Source organism: Pantherophis guttatus, chromosome 5, assembly GCF_059756535.1.
Source record: "Pantherophis guttatus breed Tessera chromosome 5, ASM5975653v1, whole genome shotgun sequence".
In the NCBI taxonomy this organism is placed as follows: Eukaryota; Metazoa; Chordata; class Lepidosauria; order Squamata; family Colubridae; genus Pantherophis; species Pantherophis guttatus.
Window position 1 is genome coordinate 124,646,816 of NC_142067.1, and position 21,570 is coordinate 124,668,385.

At 42.2% G+C, this 21,570-nt stretch overlaps 1 protein-coding gene across 3 annotated transcripts in view; it reads left to right on the forward strand.

The window, feature by feature from the left end:
- DIAPH3 (diaphanous related formin 3) overlaps positions 1-21,064 on the forward strand; it is a 131,813-nt gene extending 110,749 nt beyond the window's left edge. For 2 of the 3 annotated variants that reach the window (XM_087895557.1, XM_087895558.1), the window contains one exon: positions 20,097-21,064. In XM_087895557.1, the coding sequence (XP_087751683.1) occupies positions 20,097-20,353 (257 nt within the window). In that variant the 3' untranslated portion in view covers positions 20,354-21,064. Of the gene's footprint in view, positions 1-6,089; positions 6,143-20,096 lie in introns of all 3 variants that reach the window. The other variant, XM_087895559.1, reaches the window with a different exon arrangement.
- The last annotated feature ends 506 nt before the right edge of the window (positions 21,065-21,570 follow it).

Below are 21,570 nucleotides of genomic sequence, written 5' to 3' on the forward strand. Positions count from 1 at the left end.
TGCCTCCTGAAAAAGCACCTTTTGGACACATTCTAGATTCTTCTCCTCCTCCTCCTCCTCCTCCTCCTCCTCCTCCTCCTCCTCCTCCTCCTCCTCCTCCTCCTCCTCCTCCTCCTCCTCCTCCTCCTCCTCCTCCTCCTCCTTCTAAAGCATTTGGGAGACATTTTGGAAATCTGAACTGATTTCCTCATGAATCTTGAATTGGTGGGGGAGACGGTAGAACAAAACCTTTGAACAATCTCGAGAGTTGAATGTCTACACCATGCTTTCCCTTCCTTTCCATGCCGAAAAAGGTCAGGATACTTTAAATAGCCCATTTTCAGAAAGGCACAAAGGAAGAAAGCTCTGGTCCTTCCCCCACCCTCAGAATGACTCATGTGGTAAAACTAATTAAAGTAGTTAAAGCGTTGTTGGTTAGAGAACAATAGAAAATACAAGCGCAAGACAGGAGGCGAACTTCATTTTGCGTTGCTTTTCTCCCTCTTGATTCGAAGTTCATAGCCACTGGGATGGTCAAATTGAATCAAAGTTGAATCGAAGGAGGACTCTTTGGAGTCAAGTCCACCCATTTGAAAGGAGCGAAAGATCTGCCTAAAAAGAGTAATTAAATAGAAATCAGCCGGGAAAACCTCAAAATTGGGGGGGAAATCCATCCAGCTGTGAAGAGCAAATTCACCATGTCGTGTTAGATGTATGTTATAAACAGAAGATGTTGAGCACCAGGGAAGCTGATGAGATCAATACATATAAGTCTTCCCTCTATTATTCCCTTCATGTGCTTTTCACTTTTCTAGTTTTTTGGAATAGATAATCCCTGCTGAGATTTGAGCTAATTCCAAAAGAGAGACTGCCACTTCCTTTACTTGTCATTCAAACGGAGAAGAAGATCTGAAGTCTTCTACCCATCAACATGTATAAGTGTTGAGCTCACTGTAGCAGCACCCCAGAGCTCACTATAACAGCATTGCCAAAAAGGCATTAAGAATTGTTAGCCTAATCTTGCAAAGTTTCTTGTTGTGACCCAAGCCCAAATAAGTAGTATTAGACGCAAACAGTTCCAAAACAAACAGACTTTATTAGAACAGCTGAGAATTAACTCATTCTCAGCGTAGTCCAAACTAAATTAAAAAATTTTTTTTCATAACACAAATTCTTCAGTCTAATCACCAACCTTGGTATAATTAGGCAAACTGCCAAAGGTTTCTCTTGGCAAAAGTTCAGAAGCAGAAGACACCGATCAGAGATAAGTGCAGCAAGACAAGAACAAGTCTATCAACGTTGTTTTCTGACAAAGAGCCCAAGAGCCATTGCTAGTCTTTTAAGCCTTATGGGAGGGGCCAATTATCTCTTGGCCCTACTCCCGAGTCGTCTGTTTGCTTTAGCTGCTGTTGCCTTCTGGCAGCTCTTCTCATACGTGCACTAGGAACAGGCTCCTCCTGTTCCTCTGCCTCTCTACTGTCAGCTTCTGAAGGCTCCGGAGTCCGCACATCACTCCCCAATGGCCCTGGCCCCATCTCTGCCCCCGACGCAGAGCCCTCATCCGGACCTTCCCCAGCTTCCAGGACTGCCCCATGTTCTTCCTCAGCCTCATCGCTGTCCAACTCCGCTGCCAGTTCCACAGGCTGCTGGCGAACCACAACACTTCTTCTCCGGTAACATTGTATTGCATACAAAACTAGGGCATACAAAATCTTTGCCAGACCAATTCTTGACTACAGCTCATCCACCTGGAATCCACACTGTATATCAGACATTAAGACTATTGAGCGGGTCCAGACGTATTTTATGAGAAGAGTACTCCTCTCCTCTACTCACAATAGAATCCCTTATGCCACCAGGCTTGAAATTCTGGGCTTGGACAATCTTGAACTGCGCCACCTGCAGTCCGATCTAAGCATATACAAAATTGCCTGCTACAACGTCTTACCTGTCAACGACTTCTTCAGCTTCAACCACAATAATACACGGGCAATCGATACAAACTCAGGGTAAACCGCTCCAAACTCGATGGCAGAAAATACGACTTCAGCAACAGAGTGGTCAACGCCTGGAATGCTCTACCCAACTCCGTTGTTACAGCCTCAAACCCTCACAATTTCAACCTCAAACTGTCTACCATGGACCTCACCTCGTTCCTAAGAGGTCCATAAAGGTGCATAAGCGCACCAGCGTGCCTACCGTCCCTGTCTTACTGCCCCCATTTATCTGTGTCTACTTCCTTTGTTTGTTTATGTTCATACCTATACCTGCTATCTTGTACATGTTTGACAAAATAAATACCGTATTTTTCGGAGTATAAGATGCACCGGAATATAAGACACACCTTAGTTTTTGGGGAGGAAAATAAGAAAAAAGCTGATTGGCAGGTGGATCAGCCTCCCAAGGTGGAATACCCCCAATCAGCTGTTCCCAGAGGTAAATTTTAGCAACAGGTTCCTTGGTTGTGACTCTGTGCCTTGCTTTTTTTTTGCTTTTTTTTCTGCCTCTGAAACTTCTGAAACAAAGCTTCAGGGAAAAAAAGCCTCTGAAGCTCTGTTTGGGGGCTTCTTTCCTGAAGCTCTGTTTGGAGGCTTCTTTCCTGAAGCTCTGTTTGGGGGCTTTTTTTCCTGAAGCTTCATTTCTGATGCTTTTTTCAGCCTCTGAAACCTCCATTTGAGAAGCTGGGCGGGGTTACATTTGGAGTATAAGACGCACCCAGATTTTCACCCTCTTTTTTAGGGGGGGAAAAGGTGCGTCTTATCCTCCGAAAAATACGGTAAATAAAAATAAATAAATAAAGTGCCATCCAGGAGCTACTTTTGTTCTAGCCAATTGAGATGGCCTGAACTCTTAAAAAAAAGCTTTCCCCCTCTACCTTTTCCTTGATTCTCCTAACCAAGTGGCAGAGCAGTCATCCCCCCCCCCCGCACCCTAATAAAAATAAACAAAAGTACCCGATTCCTGGCTCAGAAGCAGAATTATCGCAGTTACATCCGCTAGAAAATGCCCAAAGGGAGCTGGAGTATCTCCAAGCCGAGATCTCTTGACTAATTTTTATGCTTCCTAAATCAGCTTTCTGCAATGTGGTACCCTTTGGGCATATTGTTCCACAATTCCCATCATCGCAGGGCTGGCTGCTGCTGCTGCTGATGGGAATCGTAGTCTAACTCGCTCCTAGACATCTAGCTGGGGAAGGTATTATATAGCCCCCCTCCCCTCACACACATTGCCTCTAGCCTTCGTTTTAATCCCCAGCACCAGGCACAGCTGTGGTTTGATGGAAGCGTAAACCAAAAGATGTTGAAACGCTGGGTTTAGGTAGACCTGAGTTTTTTATTATTATTATTTTAAGGAGGAGATGAAAATTGCAGCCATAAAAGGTGAAATCTTTCACTTGAAGGCAAGGCTAAACATTTTTTTAAAAAGTTTTTTATTAAATATACAGTTAAAATCATTGGACATAGTGCGACTTTTCTGGTTCAAACATTTCCCTCAAGTTTTACCTCACAACAAATACAATTCATATTCGATATATAAATATGTACAGTCTATCAAAATTCAGATAAATCTCTTCGCCTGTGAAAATTACTTTCAATATCAATACAATTCCTACCTATCACATAATACCGCATAGCTCCCAACGACTGGTAAGATCCCACAGAGTTGGTCTCCTCCGGGTCCCATCAGCTAAACAATGTCAGTTGGCGGGCTCGCGGGGGAGGGCCTTCTCTGTGGCTGCCCCGGCTCTCTGGAATCAGTTACCTCCTGAGGTCCGGATCGCCCCCACCCTATTGGCCTTCCGGAAAGCGGTGAAGACCTGGTTTTTCCAACAGGCCTGGGGCTATTGATCTCGCTGTTGCAATCTTGCGAGACCCAGCCATGAATGGAGTGAATGGGTTTTTAATGTTTTTTTAAAACAACTTTTATGGTACGTTGTTCGCATTATTTTTTGTTGTAAGCCGCCCAGAGTCCTCAGGGAGTTGGGCAGCATAGAAATTCAACAAATAAACAAACAAACCAACAAACAAATAAATACTAACATAATAATTTTCCAACTCTCGACTTATCAATATTTCTTTATCCCGACGTTCCTCCTCCTCTCCGACCATTGATACATTTTATTCCAGATTTCATGATATTCGGTTTTATCCTTGCCTTTGAGTTCTAGAGTCAGCCTGTCCATTTCTGCACAAGTCAGTATCTTATTTATTATCTCTTCTTCGGGGGGGGGGTTCTTTTCTTTTCCAATTTTGTGCGAAGACCAGGCAAGGCTAAACTTGACTTACAACACAAATCGAGCCTAAATTTGACTTTGTGAAGTGAAACATTTGTTAAGTGAGTTTTGTCCCCTTTTACGACCTTTCTTGCCACCGTTGTTAAGTGAATCATTGTAGCTGTTGAGTTAGGAGCATGGTTGTTAAGCGAATCTGGCTTCCCCCACTGATTTTGCTAGTCAGAAGGTCGCAAAAGTTGATCACGTGACCCGGAAGCGTTGGCAACCATCATAAATATGAACCAGTTGCCAAGCATCTGAATTTTGTTCACTGGATGCTGAAATGGTCATAAGTGTGAAAAAGCCATTATAAGTCACATATCTGTGGAGATTCTCCCATCATCCAGGTCCTGGTTGTCCCAAAGGTGCTTTTTCAAAAGGCAGCCGGACTTCTGTCTTTGTTTGAAGACATTTCACTCATCCAAGTAGCTTCTTCAGTTCTTTCAAAGGGTGTTCTTGCCAAAATGCATAGCTAAATGTCTATGGAGACTCAGTCATCCAGGTCATGGTTGCCCTAAAGATGCTTTTTCAAAAGACAACTGGATTCTTCTTTCCTTTTCCTTGAAGACATTTCTCTTCTCATTCAAAAAGGAGAAAAAAAAACAAAGGAAGTCCAGTGTCTTTTGAAAAAGCACTTTTGGGATATTATTAAAAGTCCCTTTTTTCCAGTGCCCTCGTAAGTTTGAACAGTCATTAAACAACCTATTGTAAGTCAAGGACTTACTTGTAATCTTGAAGACTCCATTTTGGAATAGCATTAAATGGTAGCTGTAACAGTTTAATTTAGATACGGGAAGTTAACCGAATGATCCGAATAAGGATTCCTTGAGCATGTTGATATTGATAATCACATCCATTTTAAGGCAATTTTTGTAGGAAGATATTCAGATATGAAGTTCATGTTCCCTAGGATTTACTAAGGAACTTCGGTGCTATTCTGTTCATTAAATTGTAGTCAAACTCTTCGCTAAATCCAATAGAATAGAATAGATGAGAATAGAATACAATATAATACAATATTGTAGAATAGAATACTATAGAATACAATACAATACAATACAGTACTGTAGAATAGAATAGAATAGAATAGAATAGAATAGAATAGAATAGAATAGAATAGAATAGAATAGAATAGAATAGAATAGAATAGAATAGAATAGTTGGAAAGGACCTTGGAGGTCTTCTAGTCTAACCCTGTACCATTTCAGACAAATGGTTGTCCCATCTCTTCTTAAAAATGTCCAGGGTTGGAGCATTCACAACTTCTGGTGGCAAGTCGTTCCACTGATTAATTGTTTTCACTGTCAGGAAATTTCTCCTTAGTTCTAGGTTGCGCAAGTTAACTCACAAGGGATGGTTTTCCCTGGGACTCCAAATGTAGCATGGTGCATTTTTAGTTAGGGTTTTTTTTTTTTCACTCCTCTTTTCGTTACGATAAGTTTTGATTCGGGATGAGCATCAGTAAATTGCCTGTTTCTATTGTGCACGGATTGCCGATCTAAAGGTCTGAGGGGGTTCTTGTTTTTTAAGTATCCTACCTCCTGTGAGTAGTCTCCCAGCCTCCGTTCCAATTAGCACGTTGCACTTTTAATTTTAACATACGCGCAAGCCAGCCGAGCTGTTTACATTAAAACCCAGAAAACAAAAGAACTCGGTCAAATTCAATTTACCGTAGAGGGAGATTAACGGAACGCCTTTGGTCTATATGGGAAACGTATTAAAAGCACTTCAAATTGTGCATCCATTTTCATAGCCGTTTAGTAGATCAGAAAGCAATTGTAAGCGACATAAACCCGGCATTAACTCCTGTCAACTCCGCTCTTTTTTGCTGTTATAGATTGGTTTGGAATAATGGCGGGGCCTGAAGTGATTGCATCAGCTGTGCAAGAGGTATTACAAATATATTATAAATATGAATGAACGCGCCACGGGGAAATCCAGTTAATGCCACAGATAGTCACCTTCTCTATCGTAATAGTAGCTTTCACATAAGTTTGTTTTCCTCTAAAAGCCCAACGGAGTTCTGACAGAACGGAACATGTCACTGTCCTCCCGACTCACAGTTCTTTTATCTTTTCAAAGCAAACGCCAACTGGCTTCTTTTAAAATTACGTTCAATTTTCTCCCCTAATACTATTCAAGTAATAGCCGTCTTGTATTTGGAATGCAATCAGCCAAATAGTTGTATAAATATAAATGTGTTTTTTTTCCTCTTCTTCTTTTTTTAAGGTCTCTAAACAAACCAGCCTTCATACATTTTTTCTGACATTATTTCCTGAGGGGTACCTTAAAAGCAATTAAAGTTGCTAAAAAGGGGCATTTTTTTTAAAAAAAATCTACACAGGAAAAAGCCAATTAACTTAAAGGCCATTAAAAACAGAAGTGTGTTTTAATCGCAAATGGAAGATCACCTTTATTTAACATTCAAGGTCTCGCATGTCATTTAAAATACAGTTTGCTTTTTAAATGTGTGGCTTTTTTTTTTTTAAAAGTTACCTCTCGTTATTGTGTAGCACATTTAGAAATGATTTTTTTAAAATTAAAAAAAAATTGAAAGTGAAGTGTGCTAATGGATGTCGTCTTAATTGCTCGCCCAAGTTTAAGCAGCAATTTTCTTTCAGAGAAGGGGTACTTCCATGTTGTCGAATTCTTATTGTTATTTTTAAGGGAAGAACAACCTTGTGCTTTACTAAAATGTTACCCAACAAGTAAAAAAGCAAGCACGACAGTTTGAGATTCCTCATTATATCAAACCCCCTGTACTTGCATTTCAATATTAACCATCTGAATTGAGAGTTAATTGGAGAAAATATTATGGTCAGCTTTACTGCATTAGCTATATATTATGGGTATCAAACTCCCATGAGTGGGCAGGCCAGATCTGGCCTGTGGGGCCGGCCTGGGAAGAGCAAAGGACGGGCCCGCAGTATCTCTTCCAGTGAAAACAGAGCTCAGGAAGACGGCGCTGGACGCTTGCCCTCTGCTGCTTAGGGTTCTGGACAGCGCCGATGTCCAGGAATCCTCCACATGGTCTGAGAGGGACGGCGAGGCTCCTCTGGTAGACTAGAGTTTGGTCCTCTCCCTGGTCTCACCTTCCTCTGCTGGAGACAATGGATCCTTCCAACCTCACCCGGACCACCACAGGTGCCCCTGACATGAATAACATCGAGCTGTCCATGTCCACTCTGGCCACCCACCCACCCCCCGAGGTCAAACACAACCCTTATGTGGCCCTCAATGAAATGTGTTTGACACTTCTGCTATATACAGTTTGGGGCCAAAGACTAAACCAATAGGTTCATCTAATATAAAGGTAAAGGTAAAGGTTCCCCTCACACATATGTGCTAGTCATTCCTGGCTCTAGGGGGCGGTGCTCACCTCCGTTTCTAAGACGAAGATCCAGCGCTGTCTGAAGACGTCTCCGTGGTCCTGTGGCCGACATGACTAAACGCCAAAGGCGCACGGAATGCTGTTACCTTCCCACCAAAGGTGGTCCCTATTTTTCTACTTGCATTTTTTACGTGCTTTCGAACGGCTAGGTTGGCAGAAGCTGGGACAAGTAACGGGAGCTCACCCCGTTACGCCGCACTAGGGATTCGAACCGCTGAACTGCCGACCTTTCTATCGACAAGCTCAGCGTCTTAGCCACTGAGACACAAACAATGCAAACAGGTCTAATAATGTCTTTTCCAAGTCTTGGGTTGGTTAGAAATGGCCGTAACTGACAAATAGTTCATTATGACCCTATTAATTCAGTCTTTCCTTGAAGCACCTGTGTCTCGTCTTCCTTCTGTGGCAAGACGGATACTTTGCCTTGGTGATGCTGTTAAATAACTACTTCGTCCAAGCCAAGAGCAATTTAATTAGGGTAGCAGAAGTTTGTGCCTAATGAAGGTAATGCTACAGAATCCCTTTTTATTGTGATATTGTGTACAGGGCCAATTTGTAATGAATGTTAAGGTTACACTGTTCAAAATGGTTGGCACGCACTGAAACTTTAAGCCAAAAGTGACAGAGGTTTTAAAACTTCCAATCCAAAGAGTTGGTTTGAGTATATTATAAATGTATAGGGAGCCCTTGACTTATGACCACAAATTTAAGTCGCGAAGGGAGACATTTGTTAAGTGAGTTTTGCCTCATTATTTTACGAATTTTCTTGCCACTGGGATTAAGCAAATCACTGCAGTTGTTAAGTTAGCAACATGGTTGTTAAGGGAATCTGGCTTCCCTACCTTGACTTCACTTATCAGAAGGTCACAAAAGGTGAACGTATTATCCCCGGGACACTGCCACCGTCATAAATACGAGTCAGTTGCCAAGCATCTGAATTTTGATCACAACGTTCATGAGAATGCTGCAGTTTTTCACTACCGTTGTAACTTCCAATGATCACTAAATAAACTTTTATAACTTGAGAACTATCCGTGTTCTTATACAAAATAATCCCAATCCGTTGTCTAGTTTATTCCTGTGGAATATTAAATGGAGGGATCTATGATTCACGGCTAATTTTCAGCAAGTCTTGGAATTTTCAGAATGTAGTAATGTTAATAATTAGAAAGCAGAAGCTGTGATTTGCTGGAGGACAAAAGGATGTCTACATTAGGTATCACTTTTCATGGTAGTTACGGAAATGCAGTTTCAATTGCTCAAACTGAATACGTTTTGCATTCCGTAATTCCAGGGTCTGCATTTCTACTAACTGGAGACTATGATTGAGCAAATGCATCTTCACATTGTCAAGAGCAGATTTACAGATTAAGAGAGTTTGGAAGGGACCTTCCAGTCCAACTCCCCGCCCAAGCAGACCCCACACCTCAGTCCAGTCTCTTCTTGAAAACTTCCAGTGATGAAGCTCCCACAGCTTCCGAAGGCAACTTCTGTTCCATCGGTGGATTGTTCTCACTGTTAGAAAATTTCTCCTTATTTCTAGGTTGAATCTCTCCTTGGTCAGTTTCCATCCATTATTCCTTGTCTGGCCTTCAGGTGCTTTGGAAAATAGGTTGACGCCCTCCTCTCTGTGGCAGTCCCTCAAATATTGGAAGACTGCTATCCTGTCTCCCTTGGTCCTTCTCCTCACTAGGCTAGCCATGCCCAGTTCCTGCAATCGTTCATCGTATGTTTTAGTCTCCAGTCCCCTAATCATCCTGGTTGCTCTTCTCTGCACTCTTTCTAGAGTCTCAACATCTTTTTTATAGTGCGATGACCAAAACTGGATGCAGTTTTGTCGTTCAGTGCGACTTTTGCTCTTACATTTTCGTTACTGCCTTTGTTTAGTTTGTTGCTTCGTCCCTCCTAGATGTCCTCCAGTTTTGTCATCCGTTTCTTATTTCGGAAGCCCATTTATATCTTGTTTTCCACTCTCACCTTTCCGTGTTCTCTGTTTCTACCACCTTGATTTCCTTGCCTTCTCTCTGTCAACAGTTTGCAAAGCTTCTTCCTTGAAATGGTTTGACAATGTGACCTCCTCTGTCATATTTGCTTAGCTTAGGTGAAGGGTGATGGGTGAACAATGCAGAAAGAATGTTGTGTTAGGGGAAAGGGTTTGTGCTAACATTTCAAGGTTGCTTGCGCTGACGACATCAGCTTACAGCTGCAATATTAAGTGTTCACGCAACTGTTAACATTACAATCTTATTTACAACTGCACTAAATTTCATTCTGTTCAAGCCCACATATATCTTTACGTGTATGCCCTGAAAGCTATTTAAAGTTTGTTTGTTTGTTCATTTTATAACATACTTGGCTAGCTTCTATATTTTTCTTCAGAATGACCAGGTGATAAAAGATAAAACTTCAGGAAACACAGTTTTCTTATGTGGAACTGGCTGCTGAAAATCCTATTTTTTTTGTGTGTGTGACTGGCTTACACTATCTTTCTCTACCCTGATTACTTTCCTTGTTTCTCTTCCTTTCTACTTAAAGAGGAAGAAAATGTCGGATAGACTTTTCCTAGGATACGACAAGCATATGAATTCTTTCCCAGTATTTGTGAACACTGGAGGGCTGCAATACTATAGGATAACTGGGATTGTATAGTTTGTCATTAAAAATGTATTGAGAAACTTGGAACAGAGCTGCAAATGGTAGTACTAAGTGGTTGGGATACGGAGAGGAACTGACAGTTGAGTCAATAACGTGGCCAATCAATGAATGTATGATTATCCATTCAAACAGAATTGATTCCAGGCTCTCTAGTCTTGAGAGGGCATTGGCCCACTCCGAAAACACATCTTCCTTTAAAAAGTTTTACCTCTCCTAAAGGAGCAGTGTATCCTGGCTCCCCGAACAGACCTGCCTAATGAAAGGAGACCAGCTTAGAACATTTATAGAGAAGTTTTTTTTGTTTGTTTTTTTTTAAATTTGATTTATATGCCGCCCTTCTCTGGAGACTCAGGGCGGCTTACAATGCGTTAAGCAATAGCCTTCATACTATTGTATATTTATACAAAGTCAGCTTATTGCCCCCACAAACTGGGTCCTCAATTTACCTACCTTAGAAAGGATGGAAGGCTGAGTCAACCTTGAGCCTGGTGAGATTCGAACTTGCAATAATTGCAGACAGCTGAATGTTAATCACAATGCTATCAGTCTGCTGAGCCACCAGGCCCTGTTAGCCACCAAGTTAGTTTTATTGCATTAAGATTCCCTGGTGGCCCGGTGGTTAGAAGGAAGTATTGCAGGCAAACTCTGCCTCCAGCGTGGAGTTCGATCCTGACAGGGCCTGAGGTTGACTCAGCCTTCCAAGGCAGGGGTGTCAAATTCGATTTCATTGAGGGCCGCATCAGGGTTGAGGTTGACCCTGGGGGCCCGGGGGGGGGGCATGGCCAGGTGGTCACAGCTAACTGGGTGTGCATAGGCAGTGTGGGTGTTGCCAGCTTGATGTCGCTCACTTCAGGGGGCACTTGTGGGGGCCCAGGCGGGACTGGGGGATCCATTGTTTCCAGTGCACGCCCAGGGGCAGGGTGGGGGTGACTTCTTGCTGGCTCCAGGACGGTCCCACGGATCTAAGGCTGATTGTGTTCCAGTCCAGATGGCCGCCACCAAGTTATAGATCAATGCCTGGCTGGCCTGGGCTGGGACCGAGGCAACACCAGGGCCCGGTCCTTTGCTGTTTCCAGGCCAGCCCTGCGGGCCAGATCTAACCATATTGGAGACCCCTGTCTCATTTCTGCGGGCTCAGCTTTTTACAACACATTCTAAAAAAGCAAAAAGAAAATTGAGTAGCCTCCTAAATTGTACTTGACCGGCATTAAACTCACCACAAGAGCCGTGGTGGTGCAGTGGTTAGAATGCAGTATTGCAGGCTAATTCTGCCAACAGTTCGATCCTGACAGGCTCAAGGTTGACTTCAGCCTTCCATCCTTCCGAGGTGGGTAAAATGAGGAACCAGATTGTTGGGGGGTAAGAGGCTGACTCTGTAAACCACTTTGAGAGAGCTGTAAAGCACCATGAAGCGGTATATAAATCTAAATGCTATTGCTATGTTCTATTGTACTTAATTATTTAATTTCTCCACTGCACATCTCATTTAAGTGACTCTATAGAAAAGCTTAAACTTGGATCCTAATGGGCATGCTGTGAATTTGACATTATTTACAAATCATTTTTTTAGGAACAATCATTTGTTACCTTTTCTATTATAGAAGGACATCAGATACTTCCATTTATGAGCAAGGACAAGGGCATCTCTGCTTTTGGAAAACTCCTTCGCTTTTCCTAACCAAATGGTGAATATTTTTGCGGAAAAAGCAAACAAGCAAACGAAATATAATATATGACTCGACAAATAGCTATTTCGCTAAAGGAAATAGGAAACTATAACATTTATCTCTTTCCTGGTACATATACCGCAAGAAAAATGTCCTGTGTCTTCCTCAGAACATTTAACGCTCTCATCTTGACATGATTAATTATATCCAAATCAGGAAAAAAAAAAATAAGGCGAATCAATTCTGAACTATATAGAAAACGTTTTCAAACACAATTTCTACCAATCAAACAGCAAAGTTTGGGCCAGGATGAAATCCAGCAGGTTCTGATAGGTTCTGGAGAATCGGTAGTGGAAATTTTGAGTAGTTCGGAGAACCGGCAAATACCACCTCTGGTTGGCCTCAGAGTGGGGTGGGAATGGAGATTCTGCAATATCCTTCCCCCAGGAGTGGGGAGGGAATGGGGATTTTACAGTATCCTTCCCCTGCCACGCCCACCAAGCCATGTCCACCACGCCCCCCAAACCACGCCCACAGAACCGGTAGTAAAAAATATTGGATTTCACAATTAGTTTGGGCTAGAAAAAAAAATATTTTTAAAAAACCTATTTATGTTTACACAGAAGTGCTAAACTGAAAGTTCTCAAAGATGTTTGTCAAATTTTAAAATCAGACTTTATCATTTGCTATTAAGAATGGAATTCTCATTTCAAGCCAGTGCTTTTTAGTTTTCATTTTTAGTTCTAGATATATGTGGAGAAGCTAAGTAACTAGAAATATTTTTTTCCTCTGATTATTGTATTATCTATAGCAAGGGTGGATCAAATTGGATTTCTTCTAGGGCTAGATCAGCATTGTAGTTCTCTTCCACGGGCCGGCCAGCCGGGAGGGGGGGGAGATGGAACTGACGCCTCCTACAGCATCCTGCCGGCCAAAACGGGGCGGGGGGAGGCATGTGTGGCCCGCTGTGCCCCATTTTTGGCCTGGACAGCCTCCTCCAGCCCTCTGCTGAACAAAATGGGGTGTGGGGACATGTGCCCCCTCCATTTTGGCTGCCAGAAGCACCGTGGGCCAGTCCTTTGCTATTTGCAGTCCGGCCCTGCGGGACAGATTTAAGCACCCTATGGGCCAGATCCACGTTAGGGTTTGATACCCCTGATCTATAGGAATTAGATAGATAGATGACAGACAGACAGATGATAAATAGATAGATGATAGACAGATAGATGATAGATAGATAGATAGATAGATGATAGATAGATAGATAGATAGATAGATAGATAGATAGATAGATAGATAGATAGATAGATAGATAGATAGATACAGATAGATGATAGATAGATAGATAGATAGATAGATAGATAGATAGATAGATAGATAGATGACAGACAGATGATAGATAGATAGATAAATGATAGACAGATAGAAGATAGATAGATAGATAGATGATAGACAGACAGATAGATGAAAGACAGATGATAGATAGATAGATGATAGATAGACAGATAGACAGATGATACATAGATGATAGATAGATGATAGACAGATAGATGATAGATAGATGATAGACAGATAGATGATAGATAGATAGATAGATAGATAGATAGATAGATAGATAGATAGATAGATAGATAGATAGATAGATAGATAGAAGAGGGAGACATGTTATTACTTCTGATTTTTAAAGATCTCAAAACAACAATTCTCTTACAATTCAGCCAATGGATGGAATTTGCAAGGCTGCTTTGATAGTTTAAGAACTGAACTGAGTGTTTGTTACATTTGTCTTTTAAGAAGATACTGGTCATCAGAAATGTATGGGTTGATAAACTGATATAGCTTGTAATTCATGTACTCCTAAAGAGGCAACTTTCCCAATAATTCATTTTAGAGTAAAAGTAGTACTGCAGATGCCTAAATTGCTACCCTATATAATAGATATCCACAACCTACAATTATGTTTAACCGCATTCTAGGAAAATTAAATTTAGTCTAGCTAGAATTTGAATTTGCTCTGCCATCAGCGCAAAGTTCAACGCTCACATCAAATGCACACAATGTCTGATATGTATTTTAGATTTGTAAAAAGCTTTCTACAAGTCTACTCACCTGGGGCACCCACCCTTTTGTCCATTCCACAAGACTGTTTAGGGACTGCAACCAGGTGTGTTGAGATTACAGATGTTGAGCAAAGCAGTCGTGCGATGTTTCATTTAACAACCGCTTCGCTCAATGTCCAAGATTGCGGTCCCAATGGTTCTTAAGCAAGGGCTACCCTCAAACCCAAATTTGTATATTCTTTTAATAAACACACAAAAAATGCACAAAGAGTAAACTACCCCCTAAATTTTAAGCAAAAAAAATTACAACACTACATAATTTTTTTACCCTTCTACCCATGTTTCCCCCAAAATAAGACCGGATCTTATTTTCTTTTGGACCCCCCAAATAAGCACTTGGGCTTATTTTGGGGGGAGTCTTATTTTTTTCCCATGTATGGGAGGCCCACTTCTTTGGCTTGCTCATGGCAGATCAAGAGGTTGTGTGGTGCGCCAGTGCTGCCGCCATGAGGCAGGGGGGTGGAGCTTACCTCAGGGACCCACAGCCAGGCCATCCACACCCAGACACCTGCCTCGCCTTGTGGCCACGGCACCTACGCACCACTCGGCCTCCTCCATCGCAGCCACAAGCAAGCAGAAGTGGGCCGATGACCACATGGGCTCCTGCTGCACATGGCTGCCGTTGCTGCCGTCGCAAGGCAGGTGTCGGGGCATGGACGGCTTGGCTGCAGGGGCCCTGAGGTAAGCCAGTGTGGGGCAGCTCCGCCACCCCTCCACCTCACCTTGAGACTGCAGCACCGTCCGGCTGCAGACGGAATTGGCAGTCAGCCGGCTGCGCAGGCTCTTAAGTAGGGCTTATTTTGGAGGGTAGGGCTTTTATTAGGCGCATGCAGTGGTGGGATTCAGCCAGTTCGCACCTATTCGGGAGAACCAGTTGTTAACTTTCTAAGCAGTTTGGAGAACTGATTGTTGGAAGAAATCTTATTTTGTTTTTTTTCCCACCCTTTTTTTTTTTTTTTCCCAAGGAAGACAGGAAGGAAACATTCTGGTGTTGTTTCTAGCCTAATCTTTATTGCCCTGTTTACAGAAACTGCCTCTCTGGTTAACCCTTATTACATTGTTACCGCTAAGGCGAAGCGCCCATCGACCTGAGTGACATTGAGTTGGCCACGCCCACACAGTCACATGACCACCAAGTCACACCTACCCAGTTGTTCATTAGGGCAGAGAACCGGTTGTTAAATTATTTGAATCCCACCACTGGGCGCATGCCTAATAAAAACATGCTAGGGTTTATTTTTGGGATAGGTCTTATTTCTGGGGAAACAGGGTACATATCAGGTTTAAAATATCTCCTGTTAAAATCTCTGCGCATATGGTGAATTTACATGGCAGGAAAATAGTTTTCTTCCCCCAAGGAAACACCCAGAGCCTTGATCTTGAATTGCCGTTTGCCTCTCATATACTTATTCTTCTTTTTGAGGCTAACAGAATTATGCTTTTCTCTCTCGAAGGGAACCACGCGCGCACTGTACCCTCCCTCACAGAACAGATTTACGTATTTATAGACCTTCCCCCCCAAAGCCGCATCTTCTAACCATTTCGGGGGGGGGGAGTGTTTCACCCTGGCAACACGTTGAAGCTATTTTATCTAACGGTAAATGCAACTAAATGAAAATTGTTCCCTGCGTTATTAGATTTTTAAGCATCAACTGCCCCTTTGATAAAGGAACCTCAAGAATCCTTTTTTCTCCCCCTCCCTTTCCTCACAGCCAAAAGGTGATCGTGCTTCCTAGAATTTGTCGAGATTGCCCAAGAAACGGGCGTAAAAAAACTCATCCATCATTGTGAGCCCCTGGTCAGGGACTTGACAGTGCAGTAAATATCTTCCACAGCAGCCTTTTAATGTACAAGCTGTTTTCGGTAGGGATTTTCACCAGTCACATAAAACACACTGTCATGAGTGACTGCCTGGGCTCCAAAGTCATTACAATTGGGATGATGGAACATCTTTCAGCGCATAACCCAAAAAAGAAAAGAAAGAAAGGGAAGGGGGGAACCCCCCCTTTTAAATGTCATGTCAAGTTTGTTGAAGCCATTTTCAAGCCTCGTTCAAGATTACATGAATATTGAATATTCCTTTTTGTAAAAAAAAAAAAAAAAAGTTTGCGATCTCAAGAGGTTCGTTAAAAAGGGAGATCACAACGGAGTGCATTTGAAGTTTGACTGAATTATTGTTTAAGGTCTCCCGCTTTAAGTTTAAAAAAAAAATCTGTAATTCTTTTTTTTTTTTTTTTTACACTCTGTCGAGCGCATTCTGGGAACAAATAAGGGGTTAGGCAATGACATTTCTAGGACTTTCCAGCACAGGAATTTTGGAAGACAGGGCCGAACTAAACTGGGCTTCAGTCTGATCCCATAAGCCAGGGGTGTCAAACTCGATTTCATTGAGGACCGCCTTGGAGGACCGGGGTGAGCAGGGCCAGAGTGGGCGTGGCCAGCTCGACGTCACTTGTGTCGGGGGTGCCGGTGGTGTCCCGAGCACTCTGCCAGCGAAAACGGGCTCCCAAGCTCCGTTTTCGGCTGCATCAGCCTCCTGCACCCTCTGCCAGTGGACACGGAGCTCGGGAGGGTCGCCAGCAGCCCTCACAAGCTCTGTTTTCAGCTGCAACAGCCTTCTGAAACACTCTGCCAGTGGACATGGAGCTCGGGAGGGTCGCCAGCGGCCCTCACAAGCTCTGTTTTCAGCTGCAACGGCCTCCTGAAACCCTCTGCCAGTGAAAACAGAGCTTGCGAGGGCCACGGGTACCCTCCCGAGCTCCATTTTTGCTGGCAGAGGCACTGCGGGCTGGTCCTTCACTGTTTCCAGGGCAGCCCCGCGTGCCAGATCTAAGCACTCCGCAGGCCGGATCCAGCCTGCGGGCCTTCAGTTTGACACCCCTGCTCTAGAATACTTCTGGAAAAACGTTTAAGCTCCTTCAGTGCGATATCTCAGGCATTTTTATAAATTCTTTGAATGAATTGCATTTATCTCAACATAGGCAGAACCTACTGTATGTATTGTACCCATTTTCATGAATCGAGGGATATAAAAATCCGTCCTTCCCTTTGATTCCCGTCAGAAATATATTCTTTTATCTCAGCACATGTCTCAGCGCATGGAGCTCCATTTTCGCTAGTAGAGGCACCGCGGGCCAGTCCTTCGCTGTTTCCAGGTCAACCCCGCCTGCCATAAGCTGTCAGATTCTCTCATAGATCCTCTACTTACGGCCATTTTTTTTTTCTTCCTAAACAAGACAGTCGTTCAGTGAATTTTGTTCCATTTTTACGGCCTTGCTCACCATGTTGGTTAAGTGAAACACTGCAGTTATTAAGGGAGTATCACATTGTTAAATGAATCTGGCTTCCTCATTGACTTTGCTTGTCACATGATCACGTAGATAACACTGCAACCATCACAAATACGAGTCAGTTGCTAAGCGTCCGAATTTGGGTCATGTGACCGTAGGGATGCTGCAGCGGTGGTAAGTGTGAAAAATACTGTCGTGAGTCACTTATTTTCAGGGCCATTGTAACTTCAGATGGTCACTAAACGAACTGTTGTAAATCAAGGATTACCTGTATCATTTTTTTTTAACTGGCAGGAGACTGAATTATATATGAAAAGGGGGCTTTTGCCTTTTATTGAAATGATCACACTTATTTATGGACACATGTTTATAAGAAAAAATGAGTGGTGCGGTGGCCTAGAGGTGGAGCTCTCGCCTCACAATCAGGAGGCTGTGAATTCGATCCTGGGTGGAGGCAGATATTTCTCTCTCTGGGCACCATGAGAATGTATCTGCTGAATATAACTCTGCATTGTCGACAGGAAGGGTATCCGGCCCGTAAACACTGATCTCAATTTAGTTTCCCAGACTCCAGCCCACAAGGGATTATGGGGGTCATTAAAAGAAGAAGATGATGATGTTTATAAGAAATATATATATCCCTATTTGGTATAGCTTCAGTTGCAAAATAACTTTATTTTGAGTTTTCAAGTTATTTTGTCTTTAGGCTGGGAAGTCCTGTTAATTGACTCATTGTCATGACTGTAAACTTCAGGAGGCTCTCCTCACAGTCACTCATGCCCTTGTCACCTCACGGTTAGAATATAGTTGATCCAGAATGCAGCCGCGCGAGCTGTTGTGGGTGCACCTAGATACACCCACATTACATCAATTCTCCGCGAGCTGCACTGGCTCCCTATTGGTCTCCGGGCACAATTCAAGGTGTTGGTTATTACCTTTAAAGCCCTACATGGCTCAAGGCCAGGCTATCTTCGAGACCGCCTTCTGCCACATAGCTCCCAGCGACCGGTAAGATCCCACAGAGTTGGTCCCGTCAGCTAAACAGTGCTGGCTGGCGGGCCCGCAGGGGAGGGCCTTCTCTGTGGCTGCTCCAGCTCTCTGGAACCAGTTACCTCCTGAGATCCGGACTACCCCTACCCTATTGGCCTTCTGGAAAGCGGTGAAGACCTGGCTTTTCCGGCAGGCCTGGGGCCGTTGATCTCGCTACGGTGATCTTGCGAGATCCGGCCATGAATGGTGTGCATTGGCTTTTAATGTTTTTTAAAATGTTTTTCTAATGTTTTTAATAATTTTCCTATGTTCTTTGTTGTATTTTTTTTATTTTTTATTTTATTTTTATTTTTTTGCTGTAAGCCGCCCAGAGTCCCTTGGAGTTGGGCAGCATAGAAATGCGATAAATTAAATTAAATTAAACTTATTTTGGGATAGGGTAGGGTAGGATAGAGAGTATTGGAATGAAGGATGGGATAAAATAGAGTAGGGTAGGGTAGGGTAGGATAGGATAGGGAATATTGGAATGGAATGGAATGGAATAGAAGGATAGGATAGGATAGGGTAGGATAGGATAGGATAGGATAGGATAGGATAGGGAATATTGGAATGAGGAATAGAATTTAGAATAGAATAGGAGGATAGGATAGGATAGGATAGGATAGGGAATATTGGAATGAAGAATAAAATAGAACAGAACAGAAGAGAATAGAGAGCATTGGAATGAAGGATAGGATAGGATAGAACAGAATTTTATTGTCACTTTAAATGTACACTAATCAGCAAACTTTAAAATGAAATTTCATTGCAGTCAGCTCTCAAAAAAGATAACCATTATGCATATACCCACACACATATGACACAGGGAAACATCACAATCTAGTTTGAACGTATTCATACCTAGAAAACCTCTCTCCATAGAAGGAAGGAAGGAAGGAAAAGTAATATGAAAGAAAGAAAGTAAGTAAGTAAGTTGAGGGAAATTATATAAAACAAGAAAAATTGTAACGGTTTCTCTAGGGTTTCTGCAGAATTTAAACGAGCGACCTTCTCTAGGCTAAGCAAAGATCTCAACCATCGTGTTAAAAGAGCCTTGGTAGTACAGTGGTTTAATGCACCCTGTTATTAACACAGCTGCCTGCAATTTACTGCTGGTTCGAATCTCTCCAAGGCTCAAGGTTGACTCAGCCTTCCATCCTTTCTAAGGTAGGTGAAATGAGGACCCAGTTTGTGGGGGCAATAAGCTGACTTTGTATAAAATATACAAAAGGATGAAGGCTATTGCTTAACGCATTGTAAGCCGCCCTGAGTCTCCGGAGAAGGGCGGCATATAAATCAAATTAAAAAAAAAAAAAAAATTAGCAATGCTGGTAGAATCAGCCATTGACACTCTCAGAGTGCTTGATAATTATTGAACGCTTGGTGACCAATGAACGGCTGAGGTAAACCTGTAAGTAACTGAAGCATTGTAACCCCCGATTAACATGAGCAGCCAAGGTAATATATCAGGACTAAGTGTACTTCAAAAATCAAGCAGAGATCTGTACTCTGAGGTTGCTTTGAAGGGCAGTGGAGCTCAGGAGAAGGTGGGAACGTCCATTTCTCCCCTCAAAAAAGAGTTGGTGGTAAAGAGTAAAGATAAGCTCTACCAATATTGTAAATGGGTCAATCTGTGTTATGCACCTCACTGTAGTGTACAGCAAAAAATTGGTTTGTTTTCTTCTCATACAGAAAACCAGAAAGCACCAACAGGAGAGAAGTTGCATCCCCACCACAATATGAACGGAATTTCGGTAAGGAACCTCGCAAACAAGGACATTCATCGTGAAAACGAAGCTAAATCATCGATCGAAAAGAGAAACTCTGTTGGAAAAAAGAAAGTCCCTTGTGGAGGATCCAACAGAAAGGAAGAAGTAGAACTTGGCGGTTCTAAAGGAGAAGTGATTCCTGAAGTGGAAGCTTTGCTCGCGCGATTACGAGCACTCTGAACGTTTTAACCAGTTGCATAAAATTTTGGACTCATTTAGACGTTCAGGAAAATACTTGGTTACATTATTCATAAGATTGCAGCAGTTCAGAACGATGCTTCACATCATAAATACCTGCAAGTAGCTATTAGCATATTGCTAACATTTCAGGGAGAAATATTCCTTATTTAAAACTCCCAGTCTCCACTGCTTTTCTGACATGACACACCACTTGGTAAAATATATATTTAAAAATCTTTTTAATTGCTATCACAAATAATGTTTTACATATTTTAAAGTGTATATATATATATATATATATATACATTTTGCATGCTGCTGCATATTTGTCATTGCATTTTGAAGTGCACATTCATAAATACTTTGGGTCCGAATTAAAATTGTATTACTATAATATATGGGCTTAATATTTTGCAACTGGTTGGGAGGCAATTAAAACAATGAAAACGGACTTTTTTCTATTGCTCACCTTTAACAACTGACATGCCTTTTCACATAAACTATGGGTTGAATGTTAAAAAAATGCAAATCAAGCTATATATGTTTACAGTTTTGTTACTAGCTCTCTGGAATGTGCAATACAATATATATCTTATTATAAAGTTTTATAAATGTTTTGGAGTGTTTGGTGGGTGGCTGCATGGACTATAGATTATATGCATATATAAAATGTATTGTTATTTCCATAATAAATCTGAAATTTATATTTAACCTATAGCTGCTATTCAAATTGAAGCTCACAGCACAAATCTAAGAACCAAAGCAATTTTGTTGGTTATTTTCACATAGCCAAACCTTAAATTTTACCATTTTTGGATTCAGGAAAACACATATACTTTTTGCTCTGTGAAAAGTTTTGTTGGATTTATCCACAAACTTTTACATTATGAATTATTATTATCATTATTATTATTATTATTGGAATAATTTGTGGTGATTAGAATGCAGTATTCCAGGCTGACCCTGCCCCATCCTGACCAGAGGTGGTATTCAGCAAGTTTTGACCAGTTCTGGAGAACTGGTAGCGGAAATTTTGAGTAGTTCAAAATTACCGGAGAACCGGTAAATACCACCTCTGACTGGCCCCGCCCCCATCTATTCTCTGCCTCCCGAGTCCCGAGCTGATCAGGAGGAAATGGGGATTTTGCAGTAACCTTCCCCTGGAATGGAGAGGGTATGGAGATTTTACAGTATCCTTCCCCTGCCACACCCACAGA